Source organism: Talpa europaea (genome assembly GCF_964194135.1).
Source record: "Talpa europaea genome assembly, chromosome: X".
Taxonomy (NCBI): Eukaryota; Metazoa; Chordata; class Mammalia; order Eulipotyphla; family Talpidae; genus Talpa; species Talpa europaea.
Window position 1 is genome coordinate 49,327,528 of NC_140081.1, and position 24,475 is coordinate 49,352,002.

Below are 24,475 nucleotides of genomic sequence, written 5' to 3' on the forward strand. Positions count from 1 at the left end.
AACCACTTCAGTTCTCATTCTTCACAGAGGTGCTCATGGACTGGGTAAGTGTATAATCTACCCCAACTGCTTTGAGAAGGATGAATTATAGTACAAAAGCAGCACTGGCTCCAGGGGCCTCCCTGGTGGCACAAGGGGTTAAGACTTAAGCAGCTGTGAAGCTGTCTGCAGCCACTGCTGCATGAGTTTGATCCCGGCCCACCAGGGAGCTACCCACATGGTGCAGCAGACCTTTCCTGACTTGCCCCGCTGCTCCCCTTAGCAGTGTATTTCAGTCAATCTGCCGGTTCTGCTCCCCACCCTGTCTCTGGTGAATCCTCTCACCCCCCCACCCCACCCCCGCACCTCTGGCCTGTACCCCAGTTCTTATATGCATAAATAAATAAATCTTTTTTTTTAAAAAAGCATTGGCTCCTGAAAAAGGCACTTTTTTTTACGAGCCTCCCAGAGGAAGTCAGTCTTTGTTCCCCTACTTACCTTATTCACTGTTACCTTAATCACTGAGAGGGCACCCCCCTCTTCTGCTGCATGTTCACTCACATGATCTGGTGGACTTTCTAAAACACTTGCCAAAGATAACCTTCACAATTCAGCCTAGAGATGGGTTACAAAAAGGAAAAAAAAAATTGTTTTTATCACCTATGATCTTCCCATACTCAATCTGCCCAGGTTCTACCACAATGAGGAGCAGTGGTAGGTATTAAAAGGGGAAATGGGAAGTGGAGAGAAAAATCCATGACTGGATTACTTAGGCTAACTCAACCATTATTTTGAAAGATTTATTTATGTATATACAAGCTGGGGTACAGGCCAGAAGTACCGGGGTGGTGTGGGGTGAGAGGATTCACCAGAGATAAGGGTGGGGAGCAGAACAGGAAGACTGACTGAAACACACTGCTGAGGGGAGCAGCAGGCGAGACAAGAGAAGTCTGCTGCTCCATGTAAGTTAGTTCCCTGGTTGGGGATCAAACTCATGCTGCAGTGGCTTCCTATAGTTTCACAGTGCTGAGACTTAACTCCTTGCGCCACCAGGGAGGCCCTAACCGAACCATTTTTAATGTGATTTTTCATATCACATATGATGTGATATGATATTTCATATCACAATGGGAAAACTTACAATGTAACATTTACGATACATTGCACATTTACTAGTTATTCCTTTGTCTACTCTCACAAGAACAAAAGAGTCAAATGACGAAAACTCTGTTAATTGATATCTAGAAGACTCTTGACACTTGGTAAGCATTTAACAACTGTCTATTGGAAGAAGATGGGCTGAATCACGATCTGTTTTCTGCCACCAACAGGGAGCACACCCAAAACCAGAGAGAACTTACCAACCGTCCACTAAGACATCCACAGTGACAGTATCCATCCTGACTGGGCAGGAAGCCTCAGTATAAGTGACAAGTGTTGCTCTTGACCAATAACAAGCTTTCTGGTTGCCCAGGAATTGGCATTTTTAATAAGCATCCCAGGTGATTTTAGGCATGATAACATTTTACACCATAGAAATTTCCTTTATCAAGGGAGCACAATCTCAGAGACTATTATAAAAAATATTTCAGTGTGGAATAAAAGTGTTTCTGTCTCATATAGTCTCCTTCTCTCAGAAGGAATCTTGAGGAAGCCATAGGTAGAAGACACAATACTAGCCTGGATTCAATCCATTTTCTACACCAACTAGTTATAATCTTTGGCACGATATCTAATTATCCCATGTGCAAAAATAGGCAAATGGGAAAAGGAGAAAGTTAGGTTCATTATTCTGTAGTTTAGCCTCAACATTTTAAAACTTTTTTTTCATTATCACAATGGGAAAAGATCAAATAATTGTCTAGTGCCTATTAAAACTACTTTCCCTTCCCAAGAACTGGGCAAGTCCACCAAAGCCACTGAGCACTTACCAAGACTTCACAACGATTTGATAACCACATTCAGGATGCTGATTTGAGCCTCTGGCAATTTTCTAGTAAACTCACTGAGCAGGGCAGGACTCAGTATACCTCTTCAACAGAAGCATGGATTCTGATCCTGTTTGGTTGGACCTGTGTAAGATAAAAGAGTTGGACCTGTATAAGATGTAAGAGTCAAGGTTTCAGACCTAGCTTTAATTCTACTTTTACCACCTTGGTGAAGTGAACCAACTCTACCTAGGACCTCAGATTTCACTCTTACTAAGCATTATTACCAATACAAGTATGCTCTTTATCTGGCAAAGACTGTTGAAAGACCTACAATTATTCTATAATAAGGATTCTTGTCTCCATTTTAAATGAGAAAACGTGGTGACAGAGGTACCAACTCACTACACCACAGTGTCAGGCTCAGAAGTGAAGTCCAATGCTAACTGATCTTCATAGTTGCCTGCAAGTCCTTCAAGTCCGTCTCCTCCTTTATATTTATACCTCAATATCCCTATCTTTGAATGGGGGTAAACTTGATCTCTTAGGGCCCCTTCTATGTCTGGCAGTTAATGACCCTCTGTTCCAAACTCCTATCTAAAAACATCCCCTAAAAGTGACCAAAATCTCCATCTAGTCATCAGATGGCATTTGGTTCACATTAATGAGGAAAAGGTAACAAGGTTTGTCATTTACAGTTTCAATTCTCTCAGTACTCACCTTACACATATGTGAAAAGGAACCAAACATATCTGCACCTTTCCTTTATCAGCTACCTGGTTTACCAAAAGGATTATAAGGAGGTAGGCGGACTTACAGCTAGTCCTCTAGACTTCCCGAACTCAGCTACTAAAAGGAATGGGGCTCTGATACCTGAGACCACAAAAGACAAGCCAAAGACCTGTCCATCCAGTCTCCCCCAGCCCCCAAGGGTCCTTCCTTTGTAAGGAAGCAGCCTATTACCTCTAGTTTACTGCTCCCTAACAACTTAGCATGAAAAGCAACCCAGAAATCTGGCAATTAATTCAGAAATGGCCCAAAGCCCAGGCTATTATAACTATGTTTCTTGTTACTTGGTGAGGTGTAGCAGGCAACCCTCAAACTCCAGGAGGACCCAAGGAGCAATTTCCCAGTGCTCATCTTTCACCACCAGCATAAACCTGTCTAATAATCTACTAGTGACTATGAGGTCCAAGCGGGGGTGGGGGGTGGTGGTGGTGGTGGTGTGTGTGTGTGTGTGTGTGTGTGTTTAGAAGGAGCCTTGATAGGTTCAAGCCATCTCTTTATTGAATAAAGTAAAGCAACCATTACTAGAGCAAGAGCTGCATACCCACAAGCAGCTGCTGCCACTAGCAATTAAAAGCCCTGAGGGGCAAGGATAGGAAAGGAATGTGTACAAGGCCTAATTGGGAAATGAATGGTGGGCATAAACCCTAATGCCAAAATGCCTGTACTAAAGAGACAAGAATAGGAATTTGATAGACACTTCTCTGAAGACAGATCTTTTTTCTACTGCTCCATCCTCCCACCCTACCCAGTTCTTTTTCAAACTAAATGGCTTCAGTTTGCAGTACCTACACTGCCCCCATTTATTCCACAGCTGTTCAGGTCAACAAATTTCAAAATGAAAATGGTTTCAATATTTATCTAACTTTGAAAGTCATAAATGCACACTGAAAAACAATACCAAAAACACATTTTGAAAGTAAAACAAAACAAAACAAAAACTCACAGAATCCCTGAAAGTTTTAACACTTGGAGTATGTTGTTCCAACTATTAGAATGTCGGAAAAGTCATTGAGCATCTTTGCTTGAAAAACATAGAAAAAATATGTCACGGGCGCGGGGTGTTGGGGAGGGTCTCCCTGATGGCCTAGGGGTTAAGTTTCAGTGCTATCACCACTTCGGCCTGAGTTCCATCCCCAGCCAGGGAGCTAACCCACGTATTGCGCAGCAGACCTCTCCTGTCTTGCCCGCTGCTCCCCTCAGCAGTGGATTTCAGTCAATCTGCCTGTTCTGCCCCCCACTCTGTCTCTGGTGAATCCTCTCACCCCCTGTACTTCTGGCCTACACCCCAGTTCTTCTACACACACAAAAAGAAAAAAAGTCATTATGTTTCCAAGAACCCAATACATGTACAAGCATGAATTTTTATTTTGCAAAAATTAGATGAAATCATACCACTCTTCTGTAGCATTTTTGCCAATTAATATGCTGGCTACATCTTCCCACATCAAATATTCAGCTGCAAGACTTTTTTAATTTTTAAATTAGTATATGAATACACCAAAATATCTAAATTCCTATTCATAAGTAGGTAAGTATTTCCATTTTTTACTGCTATGAACATTGTGAACATTTCCATACCTAAATCTTTTAGACTATCCTCAGATTCTTTCTTTAGAATTTCTTTACAGTATTTGGGGAGGACCTCCCTGGCAGCGCAAGGGGTTAAGACGCAACCTATGAAGCTATCCGCAGCCACAGCACGAGTTCCATCCCCAGCTGGCCAGGGAGCTACCCACATGGCATAGCAGACCTCTCCTGTCTCGCCCGCTGCTCCCCTCAGCAGTGTATTTCGTCAGTCTGCCTGTTCTGTTCCGTACTCTGTCTCTGGTGAATCCTCTCACCCCCCACACCTCTGGCCTGTATCCCAGCTCTTGTATGCATAAATAAATAAATCTTTAAAAAAAATATTTGGGGATATATCCCTAGAAATGAAATTGCAATGTCAAAGGATATGCAATTTTTTTTTTATAATAAATTTTATTTTTATATTCCCCATACAATTGCAACCCCCCCATTCTGACCCCAATCCCTCCCCTCCCGCCCCCCACCCCCCAAAAAGTGTCTCTGGTTCATAGTTTTTTGTTGATTTTGATTTTCACTTTCTTATAGTTATTCATTTTCCTGGTCCCTTATTTAAGTTTTCTAGATTCCTGCTATGAGTGAGACCATCCGGTATTTTTCTTTTTCTTTTTGGCTTATTTCGCTGAGCATGATCCCTTCCAGTGCCATCCATATTGCTGCAAATTGCATGTGTTTATCTTTTTTGAATGCTGAGTAATATTCCATGGAATATATGTACCACATCTTCTTGATCTAGTCATCTATTTTTGGGCATTTGGGCTGTTTCCAAAGCTTAGCTATTGTAAATAGTGCTGCTATAAACATAGGGGTTGCAGGTGCTCTTTGGAATTGATGTTTCTGTGTCCATTGGGTAAATAGCTAGGAGTGGAATTGCTGGATCATATGGAAGCTCTATGTTTAGTAGGTCAAGAAATCTCCACACAGCTCTCCATAGTGGTTGGACCAGTTTGCACTCCCACCAACAGTGCAGAAGAGTTCCTTTTTCTCCACAACCTCGCCAACATTTGTTGTTGCTAGTTTTTTTAATATGTGCCATTCTCACTGGTGTAAGATGGTATCTCATGGTAGTTTTGATTTGCATTAAAGGATATGCAATTTTTATGCTGCCCACAAATATATATTGTCAAACTGCTCCCCAAAGGATTATACAAAAGTTGGATATATCCTACCAACACTAGTGAAACATTTTATTTTATTTTTTTTATTTATTTTCAATTTATTTATGAATACAAGAACTGGGGTATAGGCCAGAGATGTAGGGGTGGGGGGAGTGAGAGGATTCACCAAACACAGAGTGGGGAGCAGAACAGGCGGATCTACTGAAATACACTGCTGAGGGGAGCAGTGGGCGTGGCAGGAGAGGTTTGCTGCGCCATGTGGGTTAGCTCCCTGGCCAGGGATTGAACTCATACCTCAGTGACTGGTGACAGCTTGATTGCGCTGAGACTTTAACTCCTGTGCCACCAGGGAGGCCCACTATTATAAGATTTTGAAGCTTTGCCAATGTGATAGGAGTTAAGTGTAATAATGCATCTTTTATGAGTACAAACATTTATTTCTAAGAGAACTGCAAAGATAGAGCTTAAATCAAGGGAGACAGACACAAACAGGTAACATTTATCATTATCATGATAAAGATAAGATTTCAATTTGTGGTGCTTCCTTATTGACACTAGTACTATCCATTTGCTAAAATTCTAAGGAGTTGTGCTAATGCCGAGTATCATCTAAGTGCCGCTTTGCTGTTTCTCCCTTGGCAAGTCTTGAAAGTAAGAACCAAGTGGTTCTTAGAAAACTTAGAAAACCATCTGTAACCCAGGCTGATAAAGTGAGGGAAGTGCAAGGCAATGTATTATTGGAAGGATTCACTGATATTGAACCCGGACTATTTCCAGTGAACGTTGCACTGCAGCCATTTTCTTTCAGAAACAAAATGGCTTCTCTCCCTGAGATGCTTTTTCACAGGCAAATTTGCTTATACATGGTTAGGTTGCAGTGGTATCCATGGCAAATTAGATAAGAATCAAAATAAATTATTTTTCAGGCCCATGATGGGACAGACACAGATTAGATCAAAATGGATAGTGACAGATATATTTAAAACCTTTCCAACAAAGATGGATAAACATGAAATAAAGCAAATACAGCAAAATGCCAGTTGTACTATCTAAGTGGTGGGTATATGGGTTTTCACTATATAATTCTTTCAACTTTTCTGTATGTTTGAAAGTTTTCATAATAAAATACTGGGGAAAATCCACCAAGCAGTTTGAAAAATAAAGCTCTAAATTCTTTCCCTCCATTTTACTCCTCCTAGATTAAGATTATCCAAAATTCTCTTTTTATTTTAGATCTGTTTTTCTCGCATTGGACTTGGAGCCCTCCAACTTTTTAATGAATTGAAATAAATCACAATATACTCTCAGGATAGTAAGTTGAAAGTTGGGGAGGGAGGGTAGAGAAAAGGACCCTAAAGTCTTAGAAATCTAGCCCTACCATCTGAATTAGTGAACAGTTCAGAAACCCTATTTCTTTCTTTAATAATTAGCATTTGAACACTTAATTCCTTATTTCTCTATTTCTCATTTCAAAGATCTGTGTAGGATGGAGAGGGAAAGGGATACGGCACCAAGACATGTGTTCATGTGCTTCAAATTAGGACATAACAAAAGTAATCTCTAGAATGGACACGAGAAACTTGATGATGAAGACATAGTATAACTGACTGCAGGATCCTGGGGGAGGCCTTATAATCAACCTCCTCGATTGAGTGTGTCCTAGCTGTCCCATCTGTAAAACAGAAAAAGACTTCTCATAAGCAAAAATGAATGTGGTTAAAAAAAAAAAAGTTTCTGAGATGCTAGATGGAAAGAGAAACAAAAGCATCACTATTCAGGGATAATCCAAAACAGGGTAGGCAATCGTTTTCTGTAAAGGGCCAGGCTTTGTGGGCCATACGTAATGTGATGCAGCTACTTGACTCGGCCATTGTAGGCTTAAGAGGCCACATGCCAAACATCAAAACATGAAGATGGCTGAGTCCCAACAGAAATTTATTTGCAAAAAACAGGTAGCCCATGGGCTTTGTGTGCCCATTTCTGATGTAGAAATTAGAATTCTACCTAGGAATACTACTGGATGGCCTGACGAATGGTGAAAAGGGAGTACGTCTACAAACAGGAACCATTTAGCAAACACTGGGCAGTGAGTGTAAGGTTCCTGATCTGGCACATCCTACCAAGGAAGAGGATTGTCAGCAACAGCAATATCTCTCAGCACCCAGGACTGAAATCCAAACACAAAGATAGCTTTACCTTAGGAGAAACTCTTGAGAAGATATAAACATAACTAAAAAGAAATAGCAAGTTTCTGACCATATACATTTTGAAGTTGATAGTCCAAAGCCTGTGGAGATCACGTTAGCAGGCACACAATAAATGTTTGTTGATGAGTCACTCATTTATTCATCCAATAAACATTTACTGAGGCCTACTAATGTGTCAGGCTGAGCTCTGGAGATGAAGACACTGTTCCTGCCCTCAAGGAGCTTACAGTCTAACTGAAAACATAGGAAGGGAGACAGGCATATACACAGACAATTACAATACAACCTGATAAGTGCTGTAACACTTATCAGGTTGTATTATAATGGCCGATGCAAAATTTCTTTCCAGGGGGTGCTGCTCCAGGCTGCTGCTGGCTGTAATGTGACCAGGGAGGAACAAGTTGTAGAAATCAAAGGTTAATGCTTTCAGACTATTTCAAATATCCAGGCAGTCCCTAACTCTTGGTCATAGATAGATTTGGAAACTAGACTCTGGCATGATATAAATGGTACTCCCATGCTTAACACAGGCACAGACCTCCAATAAAGGAATTTCTCAACCACCTCCTCTACAACACAAGCCTACACTGTTGTTGTACTGTTTCATTTTGTTTTACTTATACATCTGTCAAAAGCCCAGTTTAACATCTACAAGTAGCAAAATACTGACAAATGGGTGCTTACAGCTAACTGTTATCCAGTGTAAATGGGTAGCAAAAAGTATTAAGTACCTACTCACTGCGTATCTCTAAATCCATTAATTCCCACTGTTCACTGAAAAAGTAAAAATGAGAATGCCATTAAATATAAAATATAGTATACAGATGATGAAGTGGTGGTAATTTAGAAAGGTTTACTTAATAAATATTATTAAATATAGTCTCTGAAACCAAAATAAGACACACACCCCCAACCCCAAGACCAGTCTAAATCACCTACACAGGCCTCCCTGGTGGCACAAGGGGTTAAGATGCAACCTATGAAACTATCTATAGCCACTGTAGCATGAGTTCGATCCCTGGCCAGGCAGATACACACATGGCGCAGCAGACCTCTCCTGACTCGCCTGCTGCTCCCCTCTGCAGTGTATTTCAGTCAATCTGCCTGTTCTGTTCCCCCCCTCTGCCTCTGGTGAATCCTCTCAGCCCACACATCTCTGGCCTGTACCCCAGTTCTTGTATGCATAAACAAACAAACAAACAAACAAACAAATAAATAAATCACCTACATTGTATAAATAAGAAAAATGAAACAGAGTTAAAATAATCTGCCCACCCTCTTAACACAAATTGGATGACTGATAGTAAGAGACTCTTTGAGGAGAGATTACCACCATTTACTAAGAATTTGGATCAGATGGGTTTACACAAAGCCAAAGAATGGAATATTTCAGTGTTTCAGATCATTCTTAATAAGGCCAAGGGTTTTTGTAGGTGCTATTTGTGTGTGTGTGTGTGGGGGGGGATATTTTTAAATAAGGTCTAGGGTTTTTTTTTTAAAGATTTATTTTATTTATTTATGCATACAAGAACTGGGGTATAGGTGGGGGGGGGGCGGTGAGAGGATTCACCAGAGACAGAGTGGGGAGCAGAACAGGCAGACTAACTAAAATATACTGTTGAGGGGAGCATGGGTCAAGACAGGAGAGGTCTGCTGCCTCATGTGGGTGGCTCCCTGGCCAGGGATGGAACTCATGCTGCTGTGGCAAAGGACAGGCTGATAATGCTGAAACTTTAACCCCTACACCACCAGGGAGGCCCAGTCTAGGGTTTTTAATGGCTCTTTTTTTCCTGCACCAGCAAATTGGGTTGATGATATCAATAAGTTGTTGCCATTTACACTAAGATACCTGTTGTGGGACACAATGTCTGTGAGCACACTATTTTATAAGTTGAGCATACTCCTTCTCTTAAAGTCATTATATTACTCTTGCCTATACAGTTCTGTTATGCCTGTCAGCCTAAATTTATAATGCCTTCTTCTCAGGTATTGCAGTTTGTTCCTATTGGCATTTTACATCCCCAAAGGGCTTAGTGTTATCTATATGTGTGAACTTAATGTTATTTATATGTACATGTGAACATTACACTATGTCTATTATCCTCTCCCAGATCATTCATAAATACCCAAAATACAATGAGCCTCTGAATGGATGGGAAAAGGATCTGTATCTTGTCTAAGCTGGCTTCTTATTTAGGGACAAAATGTTGCCATGTCTTCAGCCCACACCTAGCCAGGGAGCACCACTGCTGTGCAACACACAAGAGTGCATTCTTTTTACAGAAAAGAAAAGGCTATTTACTTAAAGGACAGAAAAATGTTATTTCAAAATGGCCACCAAGGATCTGATATGCAACCCATGCATGCAGCATTTGTCTTTGGAGTCACAAATATTCATACACAAGCATATACCAGGAGCATATAATATTTCTTTATACACAAGCGTCCAGGAGTATACGTGCAATAATTGACAAAAGGTCCTTATAGCACATAACACCAAGCTCTTACAAACAGATAACATTCAGAACCAAAATGATAACATTCAGACCCAAATGGTTCACAAAAGGAAATAAGGGCTAATATTTAACATGAAAGTTCAGCCTCACCAACAGAGAAGTGAATCATAAAACAAAGATACCATTCTTTTACATATAAAGTTAGCAAATAAAATTAATTTTAAATATCTAAAAGACTGGGTACAAAAATTGACATTTTTAAAGCTGTTATGACAAATCTTTATAATGTTCAAAACTTTAGATGAATAATTCTAATTTTGAACTCTATTCTAGAAAGAAATAACTCAAAATAATAAAAATGAAATGAAAAGACATTCATTACATAATTTAAAATATTAAAAAAAGTGTTAAAATACTTCCTTACAAAAAATACCATGAAGCCATTACATGACCATTACAAAGAACGTTTAACAGGGAAAATACATCCTATAATGTAAAAAAAAAAAAAAAAAAGGCAGTATAAAATAGCACAAACATATAATTGACGAGAAAAATGCAGAGAAATGAAAACCTAACAAATTTGTTAACATACATCTCTGGGTGGAGAAATTATAGATCTTCACACCCCCTCCCATACTTGACGGTTATCTTCAAAGCAACAAGGGATATTTGCCAAATTTCTAGATTGAGGGAACTATTAAAATTTAAACAGTGGAAGAAAAATCACAAACAAAAAGTGAAAAACAAATTAAAGGGCAAACAATAACCTGCAGTATATATTTATAACATTACAGAAATCTGAGTAATAGCCTTCTTTACAAACAGACTCAAATAGAAAATAATAAAAAATGGTAAGCCAAAACTCCAACAGATAAATCAGTATAACACATGAATTAACACCACGTGAAAAGCAAATAAAACGAAGTAGCATGGAGGAAAACAAGGAACTCAAATAACCAAAGACACACAAAATTACTGTTTTTTATCCATAAAATAATTTTTAAGCAACACCACTAAATGCCTGAATGAGTTAAAATCGGTACAATGTTTTCAGGAGGAAAATTGGCTATACATATTGAGTGTTTAAAATGTTCATACCCTTTGACGTAGTAATTACACTTCAATGAATCTATCCTAACCAAATAGTAAAATATATGTATTTTCAGCTTTTTATTTTAAGGAGAAAAAAGACAATACAACTTTCTTTATTATTGGACATTCGTACTAATAATGGATTTAAAAAAAAAAATCTCTACTGCAGGCAAATGAGTGGTTGTCTCAAAGCAGTAAGACCAGATCTCAAAATCAGGCAAAACAAGAAGGGTGTGTCCAGCCTGCCGCAGTCGGCCATTTTAAACCCTCCGCAGAACAAAAAGCACAGAAGGGTAGACACGGGTGGCCACCACTGGACTTCAAATCAACCATTTTTACTTTTTGCCTTCTACACATGTAACCCAGTACTATGCAATGAATAAAAGGCAGCAAACAAGTTTCCTTTCTTTACAAGCAAAATTTGAAACCATAAAAGAAGGGTCCTTTAAATTTGCCCCCTCTTTTTAGGAGGTAAAAATATAAGAACACAGGATTTTGGAGCGATGCTACCCGGATAAAAGTCCAGTCTCAGTTATTCAACTGGATATAAAGCCTTGGACAAATTAATCTGTGTCCGTCAAATTTCTCATTTGTAAAAGATGAACAATGGTACTGCTATTCCCTAAGATTCTCGAGAGTACTAAATAAACTAAGGCATGTGTAAAAGCCCGTAGATGAGTTCCTGACACACAGTTTAAGTACCAGAGACGTTTAAGTACAATTATTACTATAAATAGGGTACTAGACCCTGAGAAGTTTAAGGACCAGCATGAGATCACAGCTAGGGATATTGAAAAAGACCCGTAATCTCAATTTTGAATTCTGTCTTTTTTACTACACATCAAAGGGTTCAGTTATTAGTTTTCGCGATTAACAATACATCCTCATTAGCAGCCCCCTAAAAGCCAAGACAGTACAGCAGACTAAAACAAAAACAAAAAAGAACCTGTTCCCTGCACAAAACCGGTGTGAGCCGAAATCACCTTCATTAATTATCATTTGCGCAAACCGTATGGTTAAAGCAAAATACAATTAAGTATTTGGAAAAGCAGCCAAATTCTTGTCCCATGGGGAGAAAAAGCAAAGGCTTCTCTGACCAACATTAACAGAGTCTCACAATACTGCAACCACTGTGCTCTGCTATTCTGATAGGATGAGAATGTGTCCAGAGCCAAGTACAGCGGGTCAAGATCTTCTAGTACAACATAACGTCCTCCAAATGTGTACTGCCCCAAAATGAACCGTCTCTTAAGTGTTCCCGTTAGGCACATTTCCTATAGACAGCTGCAGCAATCTTTTATAGAGTCATCATCGCCTCCGCATCTTTAAACCACATTATCGATAGGCCGGTGAGAGGCTAAGATTCTGAGTTAATTTCTTGGTGGATTTGGCCAGAGTCTAGGAAAACCCCACCTCAGGCTGATCCCTTCACCCAATTAAAAGGTAGATCTTCTCTGCAGGCTCTCCTAGTCCCAAATGGCTAAGCAAATAAAACTTACCTCCCCCCTCGCCATTTTGTAATCATAATTACACGTATGCCGCGCGCCTCCCCGCGCACCCCCACCCGCCCGTGGGGTTCGTATGAAATACGCATGCGCGCCTCCGTTCACAAGCCCCCCCCCGCCCCTCCACACACACACACACACACACACACACACACACACCCGTTAAAGCCAACCGTCACAAAGTCGCCCCAAACGCGCAGGCGCATCTTCGCTCGCAACCGCTGAGGCCAGCTACTAGAATTTTGCTTTATTAAATACGCATTCGACCACAGCCACCGCCCCCCGCCCGAACGCCCGTCCGCCCGCCACCCCCCCCCCCATGCCTGGAGCACGCGTCTCTCCCGCCCTCCACTGCTGGATGCCCACCCGCCCCACCCCCAGCCCCCAGCCCCCGGCGCCCTCACATCTGGGTTTCTCGAATGTACCTGCGCGGGCCACGCCACTTCCATCCTCTCAAATACATAAGCGCGCCGCGCCAGTCCTCCCACCTCCGTTTTAAATATATACGTGCCTGACATATCTGGTCGTGTTCCTAGCCACAGCTGTGCCCCGTGCTCAAGTAGAGCCTTTCCCACTTTTCGTAGAGGGGGTAGGGGTGTTAAACTAGGCAAGTGGGATACAGAACGAGGCCGTACCAAGTGACCGGAGCAGATGCCAAATCTAGCTGGAAGCCGCTGGGAACCCCCAGGAGGGGATAGGGTACCTTCGGGCTCCGTGGTGAGACACACCACCCTGAACAAAAGCAAAGAAAGCTCCATAATCGGATGCATCTAGTCCTAAAGCTCTGTCCTTTAAATATACGTTTTCTACAAATGAGGAACTCCACAATTTTTAAACATGAAATGTTTGGGAAAATACCGACGCTCAGGGGCCTCAGCCCTGGCTAGAGGAAAGGAATCTGTATCCCTTTTACAATGGAAATTAAATGTTCGACATCCTTTGGTAGGTGTGAGGTCCCTACCGCCTCCCATTTCTTCCTCTCGTGAACCGGCAGAACACACAAATTAAGGATCTCTCTGCCCTGAGTTTCTTCCGCCGCCCTCCATGTTCTTCCCCCTACATCGTTCCTTTACCTCCTGGTTGAATGGAGCGTCGTAGCAAGAATTCTTGGCGCCAGCGGTCCCAAGATAGGGGAGGGAGCGGCGGTACGGAACTCGGGGCGCCAGCGTAGTAGCTGCAGGTCAAGGTGGCAGTGGCTCGCAGGTTGAGGACTAGCGGTGCCTCCAGGCGCAGCTGTGATGCCAGCGAAGGACTGCCTCTCCCAGATCGCCGCAGTGCTTCCAGCGCATGCGCCCAGCACGTCCCTCTCCCCACCCCACCCCCTCCTCCAGAAGGCGCACAGGTCCCTAACTCATTCTGCTTCCTCCACTTTTCCTCCCTTTGGTCGCATGGGCCTCCGCCACCACACTCCCTCAGCCCGTCCTTTCCTAGTCAATCCCTTTCCCATTCTTCTGCCCACCGTTTATTTCATTAACAAGGCTCCCCAGGGCTGCATCTATTCCCTCTGTTATCCTTACTGGTTTACCCTCCCATTCTTCATCTTTCCTGCCAGTCTGCAGCCCTCCTGGGCCTCTGACTCCTCTGAGACATCCCATGTCAGATGTTGCAGATTTAAGAAGTACTGCAAAAATGTTGTTTAAAAAGTATATCCATACAGTATTCTCCAAAGTAGCTCTCAAGTAGTTAGCGCTGGGCAAATCAAACATCTGATTGATAACACACCTATTGCAAAAACACAGAGACAGGGACCCAAAATCTGCCGTGCACAGAGTAGAAAGTGTTTGATTATTTTTGAATGTTCTATTACTTTGGGAACATGAATCAGCACACAACCTTTTTCTTTCTCTTCACAAACCCGGTATTGTCCAGAAGTTAAAAACAACGTTCAGTATCCTTTGCTGCTAAATACAAGGCTTGTTCCTGTCTTCTCTGAGAAACTTAAATATCAATTCTAAGAGAAGTGGCACCTTTGATTCAACAGACTCTGAAATAGATTTCTTTCTGGATGTAAGCAGGAGAGAATACAAAATAACATTTTGTATCTCTTTATGTTTTACGGTGGGGTTCTTACTGCTTTCTGCGCAGCCAGTTTGAAATACTGGAAACCGAGATTCACAAATACATAAGCCCGGAGACCCGTAAAATGTGTACATCATCATCCCCTTCAACTTGTTAAGAATGTCATACTAGGGCCTCCCCGGTGGTGAAGCGGTTGAGCGCTGGGTTGCGAAGCTGCCCGCAGCCTCTGCGGCGCCGGTTCGATCCCCGGCTGTTCCCCTGTCACCGGAGGCGGGTCCCACATGGCGCACAGACCTCTCCTGCTGCCCGCTGCTCCCCTCAGCAGTGTACCTCGGTCCTTCTGCCTGTTCTGCTCCCCGCTCTGGCTCTGGTGAATTCTCTCACCCTCCCGCGCTTCTGACTGTACCCAGTGCATGTATAAACAAACAAACAAGTAAATAAATAAATAAATAAAACATGCCTCTATTAAAAAAAAAAACATTTAAAAAAGAATGTCATACTAACATTCTTTGAGAAATAATGGATGTTTGTATTTTACATAATATACACAAAAGTTTATACAAAGATGTGCAATATGCAGAAGATAAAAAGAGGTAACTAGAAATGTAAGCGGTTATAGTGGTGTTCAAAAAATCTCCAGCAGCAGAAGAGGACTGCTATGCCATGTGGGTTAGCTCCCTGGCCAGGGATGGAACTCTGGTGCTGCAGTGGCTGGCGATAGCTTGATAGCGCTGAGACTTTAATCCCTGTGTCACCAGGGAGGCCCTCTGCAACATTATTATAGCAAATGTTTTTATGTCTTTATTTCTTTGTGTTCTCCTTTTTGTTATAACAGTTTTGGTTTATTTTATTTAGTTATGCATACAAGAACTGGGGTGTAGTCTAGAAGTGAGAGAGCAAGGGGGGATGAGAGGATTCACCAGAGACAGAGTGGGGAGCAGAACAAGCAGATTGACTGAAATAGATTGCTGCAGGGAGCAGTGGGCAAGTCAGGAGAGGTCTGCTGCGCCATGTGGGTCAGCTCCCTGGCCAGGGATCAAATTTGAGCTGCAGTGGCTGCAGATAGCTTCATAATGCTAAGACTTAATTCCTTGTGCCACCAGGGAGGCCCTTTTGTAATAACAGTTTTATTGAGATACAATTGATATAGTATACCATTCACCAGCTAAAAACATACAATAAAATAGATTATAGTGTATTCACAGAGCTGTATAACCATCACCAGAATCAATTATAGAGTATTTTCATTAGCATAAAAAGAAACCTAATGCCTATTAAATCTTTGTGTTCTTTTGATTTTGTTGAATTATGTAATGTTTTAACATCAGCGTTTTTATAGCGTTTTATGTTGTATTAATTATAACTATTCTATGGTCCCATGATCATTTTACATAAATGGACAGCATTCCATTCTTTTAAATATTGTAAAATTGAGGTCAGCACATAATTCTTGCAGAAGAGTTACTTGCTCTTTCCACTACTCTTCCTTTCAACAGAACTTCCCTAGTCTCCTATGGTCCCATCTGAAGAGAAATTCAAGAAAGAGGCACAGCTTATAAATCCTAAACCCATAAAATGCTTAGGGCCCTAAGCCTACCTATTTGTCTGTACTTTCCACTTCACAAACAATTCCTCAGGATTGGTAAAGGAGAAATTTGAGAAACTCTATTACCCATCTTAGACTAGCATTCTTAGACTCTATTTTCCTCTTTTTTCCCACCCTATACATTTCATAGAAGAATGACCCTCTTTGAGAAAATGTGATAGTTAATTTTATGTGTCAACTTGCCTGGCCCATGTCCTTAGATAGGTGGACCACCCTGCAGATTTTGGGCTTGCCAGCCTCTATAGTCATGTGAACTAATTCCTTAAATGATAGATATAAGTAGATAGATAGATATAAGTAGATATAAGTAGATATAGGTAGATAGATATAAGTAGATTCATAGATTGAATACAGATATTGATTTTATGTGAATGTGTAAATTTTATGTGAATGTGAATATAGATATTGATTTTATGTGAATGTTGGTTCTGTTTCTTGGATATTCCTGACTAACAGAGAGGATTTCCTGACACCTGAAATGAGGTTGGTGTTTAGGAAAGAGAAGAAATTAAGAAATCGGGTCTCTCTGGTGGCGCAAGGGGTTAAGACACAAAGTATAAAGCTGTCCGCAGCCTCTGCAGCACCGGTTCGATTTCTGTCCGGCCGGGGAGAAACCCACATGGCGTGGCAGACCTTTCCTGACTCAACCGTTGCTCCCCTCAGCAGTGTATTTCAGTAGATCTGCCTGTCCTGTTCCCTGCTCTGTCTCTGGTGAATCCTCTCACCCTCCCGCACATCTGGCCTGTCACCCAGTTCTTGTATAAGTAAATACATCTTTAAAAAAAAAAAAAGAAATTAAGAATTCAGTACATTGAATATAGCTTTGCCAAATTATACATTGACTAAATCTGACGTGGGACTGGACTTAACTTTGTAAAAGTTACCATTGCAATAATATAAAACAACCAAGGAGTACCCTTTATCTTCTCAGAGTCCAATCATTTTTCCTTGATATTACCAATCTACTTTGGCACAAGAACTGGCTGATTTTTGTGACTTTGGGAAATGAGGCAATGGGAAAAGCAGAGGATGGCAAAATAGTACAGAAACAAGCTCATGTTACTAAAGGTCTTGATTTCATTGCTAAAGATTAATTAGTTTGAATATGTGAACAAAATGATTAAGAGACCAAGAAACAGGACTGATCTGATCATTGACTCTCTGATAAATTACATGGAGAATGACCTCTTGAAACAAAAATTTGGGCGGGAGATATATTAGGGCCTAGAACAAAGTTGCTCTTGTGTATAGAGAGGATGAGATATCTTAGAGCCTAGAACAAAATTACTTTTGTGTATAAAGATACCTGGTTATAAGACAGTTTGAGAGCCATGATCCAGAAAATTGGAAGCCACCAATTGGAAGCCAAAATAAAAAACCACCACTGCTGCTCTTACAATCACAGCTGATTATTGACATATAAAGGTGGTGGCGAGCCTGTGCAACTCACTTGCTAGGAAGTACAGGCAAAACGTGGCTGGAAGATGTTACATTTGCCCTCTACATTTTGAGGAGTTGACTCTAATTGACGGAGCCTATTTTGTCTCCAGAACCATGATTGTCAGAGAGCCTAGAATGTGAATTTTTTGACTTTCCAACTTTTCAAACAAGAAAGAGAATTAAGGGTCTCCCTGGTGGCGCAAGGGGTTAAGCGTCAGCACTATGAAGCTATCCTCAGCTACTGCAGCACGAGTTCCATCCCAACCAGGGAGGTGACCCACATGGCACAGCAGACCTCCTGGCTCACCTGCTGCTCCCCTCAGCAGTGTATTTCAGTCAATCCACCTATTCTGTTCCCTACTCTGTCTCTGGTAAATCCTCCCAAGCTCCACACCTCTGGCCTGTACCTCAGTTCTTGCATGCATAAATAAATACATCTTTAAAAAAAATAAACAAAGAGAATTAAATGAATATTGAATGGGCCAGGCCCAAATGCCCAGCTCAGTGGTATACACACTTAAGGGAATAACCAGATGATGGAATGTAGTCCAAACATTTAGAGAAGAAGTAACAATTTTTCACAAATGTCCAAAAAATAGGTGTGAGAACACTTCCAAAATCATTCTTTGGGGTCATTACCTTGAAATGACAAACAAAGTTAACACAAGGAAAAAAATCCTACATATTAATATTCCTTATCAACATAGATACAAAAATTCCCAACAATATACTAGCAAACCAAACCCAGCAGCACATAAAAAAGATTGTACAGTTTGATGAAGTGGTATTTTTCTCAGGAATGTAGGATTAGATGATCACATAAAAATCGCTGTGATATATACCACATGATTATCACAATAGTCACAGAAGACTATGACAAAATTTCATGCCCTTTCATGATTAAAAAAATGTTTGATAAACCGAATAAGGGCAACTTCCTTAACCTGATGAAGGGCATCTACCAAAAGCCCACAGCTAATAGCATATTTGATGGTGAGACTGAAACTTTTCCCCTAAGATAAAGAACAAGACAAGGATGCCCACTTTCACAACTTCTTTTTTTTTTTTTTAAAGATTTATTTATTTATACAAGCACTGGGTACAGTCAGAAGCATGGGAGGCTGAGAGAATTCACCAGAGCCAGAGCTGGGAGCAGAGCAGGCAGAAGGATCGAAGTACACTGCTGAGGGGAGCAGTGGGGGCGGCAGAAGAGGTCTGCGTGCCATGTGGACACTTGCTGGCAGGCCGGGGATCGAACCGGCGGTGCAGAGGCTGCGGGCAGCTTTGCAACCCAGCGCTCAACCACTGCGCCACCGGGGAGGCTCCCACTTTCACAACTTCTATTCAATAAGGTACTGGTTGTTCTACAGAAATGAAAAGTCAAGGCAACTGAAAAGATGCAATAAAAGCATTTGACAAAATTCAGCACCTCTTCATGATAAGAACATCCAGCAAACTGGATGTTCCTTACCTGATAAAGAGAATGTATAAAATACCCAGAACTAACATCATATTGAATGGTCAAAGACTGACCACTTTCCCTCTGGCAGGTTAGTCTTTCCAAAAGGATCAGATAGGCTTTTCTCAATATGCCCAGAGGAGGCCTCTTGTTATCTTAGTAGGTGAACTAGAGTCAATCAAGGCCCTGTTAGTCTTAGGATGTCTATTCCCAATATTCACAGCATGCCAATTATTTGGGGTTGAGCGCAGCGAGCGTCCTGAAGCCTAGGAGAATCTACAGTCACTGCTTATATCCTTTGCCCTTTCCTAAACAAAAAAGAAATTGTCACTTCCTAAGCTTTTGTCCCTTTTCCTATCAATTAGCAATCATTGCTCCCCCTTTTATGACCTGGAAGAATGTAGTTTGGGAGTCTCATCCAGCTCTAGGTTTGTCAGTAATCATGTTCTCCCTAAGAATCTCATCTTGACTCAGTAAGGATGCGGTCACCCCCCTCCACATCTGTCATGTGAAGTCTCCCCTTCTCTGTTCTTGATGCCCCAGGTCCCAAAACACAGGAGAATATTCTTGGTCCACTCCATTATACTTTAGAATTTATAACCATGCACATTCTCCGTAAGTGTGCTATTAAATTGATTGGTTTTCCTTTGTTAACCCATCTGATGCTTTTTTTTTTTTTAAAGATGTATTTATTTATGCATACAAGAGCTGGGGTACAGGCCAGAGATGTGGGGGGGGGTGAGGGGATTCACCAGAGACAGAGTGGGGAACAGAACAGACAGACTGACTGCTGAGGGGAGCAGCGGGCGAGTCACGAGGGGTCTGCTGCACCATGTGGGTTTCTCCCTGGCCAGCCGGGGATCAAACTCGTGCTGCAGAGGCTGCGGATTGCTTCATAGTGAGGTGCTCAACCCCTTGCACAAACAGGGAGACCCTGGTGCTGTTTTGATTATTTGGCCAATTCGAAAGTACCCAGAAAGGTACGTGATGGTTTCCTTTGTACCCGAACAGCCCTAAGATCAAGAATAAAACAAGAATATCAGCTCTCATCACTTCAAGATTATTTGAGTTACAACACACACATATCCTCTATTGTGCTGTAAAATGCATTTCTTCATGCCTCAATTAAAGCTATTTGAAAATCAATGCTTTAAACTCTGGCTATGGGCACAGCAGATCTCTCCTGTTTCACCTGCTGCTTCTCTTAGCAGTATGTTTCATTAAATCTGCCTTTTCTCTTCTAAAATTAATAAATAAACTCTGGGTATGTATTATTTGAATAAAAATATAAAATTAAGGGACAATTTAAACATAATAGCATTAACTATTAAAGGTTAACTTAATAAGCATATATCAAATTTTGAGTCACAGACGTAGCTTTTTGCCTTTTGATAACATTTATACAGTGCCGTTTAATTGTTTGGGAATAAAACTCATTTCTTTACACTAAATGTGGCAACTGCTCATGCTATTTGGCTCCAAACTTTTATAAGTTTTGGGAAATATTTTTGTATTTGTATTTATGGGCTCAGTTGCACATTCCAATCAAGTGACATTAAAAACAAAAACCAACGGTTACATTCACAGTTCTCTCCTGCCCTTACTTCCCCCTCTTCCACCCCCCACCCCCAACTCAGGGACTTTCCTTCTCCCAGAAGAAGAAAAGAATGATCATCAATGGCAAAAGCCACACCTGGAGCTGGCTTCCTGCTGGGCATAACCCTGCACCTCCTCCTCTGCATTCCCCACTATTAAGTCTCTGTTTTACTAAATACATTTGTACTGGTTGCCTGAAAAAATTCACTTGTAAAACATAAAGCTAATTAATAACTAAAAAAAAGCTAATTAATAACTTAAAGGGAAATATCTGTTTGAACCTGCAACTCCCAGAGCAGATCCAATGATGTAAACCAACTTTACCTCAATAAACATAATTGGGAAAAAGGGGGAAAATATTTACTTTGGAATTTTTTAATTACACATCCTAAACTCATCTCAAAAACTATAAAACCAGAGAAGGAAAATGAGAAAAAGAAGTCATATTCAATCATGTAACTCCAAAATAGCTACATTGGATATTTCAGTGTCTAGTTTTTTAGACTTATTTCTAAATCTACATAAAAGCACATGTCCATAAATCCTTATGAAGCTTAAATAAAAAACAATTTGGAGAAGAGAGAAAACCTGCCCAATATTTAAAATACGATTTTAAAATCTATTTTCCAACTAATAACAAGTTCCTTATACTGAATGCTTCAATCATGTTATGTTTTATAACTTAAATCATCTTGAAAAACCAGTTATCTTATGTGGAAAACTAAAATAGAATAAATTATGTGTAAATCTCACTGTGAGCTTTCACAATTTTTTTCTGCTTCATATGTCTCATAGCTCTATGGATATTTATATTTTATTTTTTCAAACAAAATGGTTTACTCTAATTTGTTATAATGTTTGTTTTGTTTACTGGATCAGATACATCTCAGACATATTTTTCTTAGGTCCGTAGTGTGTATATAAAGAAAGTCTGTCTTGATTATAAGAAATCCTACAGGGTACATTTTCCAAACAGAAAGGCATTCAAACTCAAATTTAATGACCCAAGTGGTTATTTAAAAACAAAACAAAAAATGGGGGGGGGTAACCCTCCTTTTAGTTAATCGGCCTTTTTTTTTTTTTTTTTAACTTCAACGGTTGGAGTTTGTCAGAGGAAAGTCAAGGCGTGAGGACGCTTGTGACGCAAGCCTGGGGCTGTGCGCAACCCTACTGTGACGTCTCTGAGGCCTGTGGAGAAAAAAGGTCGTTTCTTTCTAAGCCGCCCAAAGGCGAGTAGAGTAGCGTCAGGACCTCCTGGGCAGAGGTGAGCCTGCTCACCTGAAGATCTCACCCCAGCCATGAGCAGTAAGGAATGCTTTAAGTGTGGACGCTCTGGCCACTGGGCTCGGGGTTGCCCCAGAGGAGGAGGTCGAGGGCGCGGAGCTAGAGGCCGTAGCAGAGGGTTTCCGAGTGGTTCCACCACCCTACCCAACATCTGTTACCGCTGCGGTGAGTCTGGTCATCATGTTAAGAACTGTGACCTCCTCGAGGCCATCTGTTACAACTGTGGGAGAAGTGGCCACATCGCCAAAGACTGTGTGGAGCCCAGGCGAGAGAGAGAGCAGTGCTGTTATGCTTGCGGCAGACCAGGTCATCTGGCTCGTGACTGTGATCGTGTGGAAGAGCAGAAGTGCTACTCCTGTGGAGAATATGGCCACATTCAGAAAGATTGCACCCAAGTCAAGTGCTTCAGATGTGGTGAGACCGGTCATGTGGCTGTCAACTGCAGGAAGACGAGTGAGGTCAATTGCTACCGCTGTGGGGAGTCCGGACATCTAGCCCGAGAATGCCCCATTGAGGCTACTGCTTAATTTTTCCCTTTGGTCCCCTCCTCCTTGTGTTGATTCTTTGATTGTTTTCTCGGAAACCTCTTCACTGACACAAAAGCGATAGATGGACACAGTGCCTAGGCCAGAAATCTTTAATTACCAAGTGGAAGGAAGAACGGACTAGGAAAAACCTCAAAAAAGTTACTCATTCGCAGATATCTTACAACAAAGGTGTTTCTCCATCACTGTTGAATCCCATTATTGGACAGTCTAGGACATTAACCAACTTCTGGGTTCTTTGGATATACTTCGATTGAACTTTTCATTAAGAACTACTATTTGCCATCCACTATCGGAGAAGTAAAGCAAGATCAGTGAACAAACCAGACCAAGTATGGGATTACAGGCCTAGAACCTATTAACAAGTAAAATACATAGTGTCATGTGAAGTTTAACTGTGGGGGGACATGCGGTTCTGTCTTACATATAAAGGCTACCCTGAGGTAACATTTCCTCAGAGATCCATAGACCAAGTAAAGCTGATTCAAAAAATATCTAACCTTGCGAAGGTATCTTTATTGTTTGCTTTGAATTAATCGTTATTTTTAATTTTTTTTAAGGTTTATTTATGCATTCAAGAGCTGGGGTGAAGTCCAGAGATGCGGGGGGTGAAAGGATTCACCAGAAACAGAGTGGGGAACAGAGCAGGCAGATGTACTGAAATACACTGCTGAGGGGAGCAGCAGGCAAGATAGGAGAGGTCTGCTGTGCCATGTGGGTCACCTCCCTGCCCGGGGAGCAAACATGCTGCAGTGGCTGCGGATATCTTCACAGTGCTGTGTCTTATACCCTTGTGCCACCAGGGGAACAATGGAAGGGCGTGGTCCCCTTTGGCTACAGCTCTTGGGGTGGTGAGCCAGAGGAACACTGTTAAGAGAGAGAGTCCCAAGGGTAAGAGTGTGATTGATTATCCCTTGGATAGTGCAGACCAGGGCAGACTTCAGCAGGACTGACATTGAGAATATTCACATTACATGGAATAGGAGGTGGATGGAGAATCCTGGAAGTTGTGGTCTGGTGTAGGGGGCACTAGTAAGCAGTAGGGCAGTCAGTTAAACCAGAGCCCTGGGGAGGTGGGGATGGTGGTTGTATAGCAGCACACTACCTTGAAATGGGCAGACCGTGTGGAAGAGCTGGGGTGCTCCACATGGGCTGGAACCCCAATAAACATAATAGTAGAGCAGGCATTCTGATCTTCAGTCCCCCTCCCATTCCCTGGAACTAGTGCTTACCTTGCGAAGTGCACTGAGAACACAGGGGTCTTTGAGTTTCTCATCACAAATATTGCAGGTGCCACAAACACAAAGCAACCCCACCCTAACTCATTCATGCCAACATCTAGATCGCCCCAAGTCCCTCCCCCACCCTGGTGATTCAGCAATTACAAAACTGATGTGAATACATACAAAAGCTAGCAAGTACAAAATAAATAAAATTAAACCACAGCATCACCTGTGGGAAAAGTAAAATAGTTTAATCCCCTGAGTTACTGCTAAAGGTTTTAAAAACTACAATAAAATGGGAAAACCTCATGTAACAAAATGGACATACAAAAAATGTAACACATGGAAATGAGACCTCAAGAGAGTATGATACCGCAAGGTGAGAACAACTTTCTAGAATGAAAACACAAAAAGGTGGAAAATTATATCTCCTTATTGGATATAGAGTTCATAAATGCTAAAATAAAGATTCTCGAAGAGATGGAAGAAAACTCAAAAAGGCAAGTCAAAGAAATAAAACAGAACTCAGAACAGCAAATCAAAGAGATACAACAAAATTCAGGAATACAAAGTAATGAGCTCAGAAATAAAAATCAATGCCAGGAAAGTAGAAACTGAAGATTTAAGTAAGAAAGTAGCAAAAAATGC

At 41.4% G+C, this 24,475-nt stretch overlaps 1 protein-coding gene and 1 pseudogene across 2 annotated transcripts in view; both read left to right on the forward strand.

Moving 5' to 3' along the window:
• The window catches only part of LOC311187800 (heterogeneous nuclear ribonucleoprotein A1-like 2), a 585,205-nt pseudogene that overhangs the window by 125,067 nt on the left and 435,663 nt on the right, over positions 1 to 24,475 (forward strand). The gene's annotated exons all lie outside the window — the stretch shown is intronic.
• On the forward strand, positions 22,074 to 22,586 carry ZCCHC13 (zinc finger CCHC-type containing 13; the record flags this gene model as incomplete). Its single annotated transcript, XM_084259144.1, has 1 exon — positions 22,074 to 22,586. One exon carries the CDS (start codon positions 22,074 to 22,076, stop codon positions 22,584 to 22,586), a length of 513 nt encoding a protein of 170 aa, XP_084115270.1.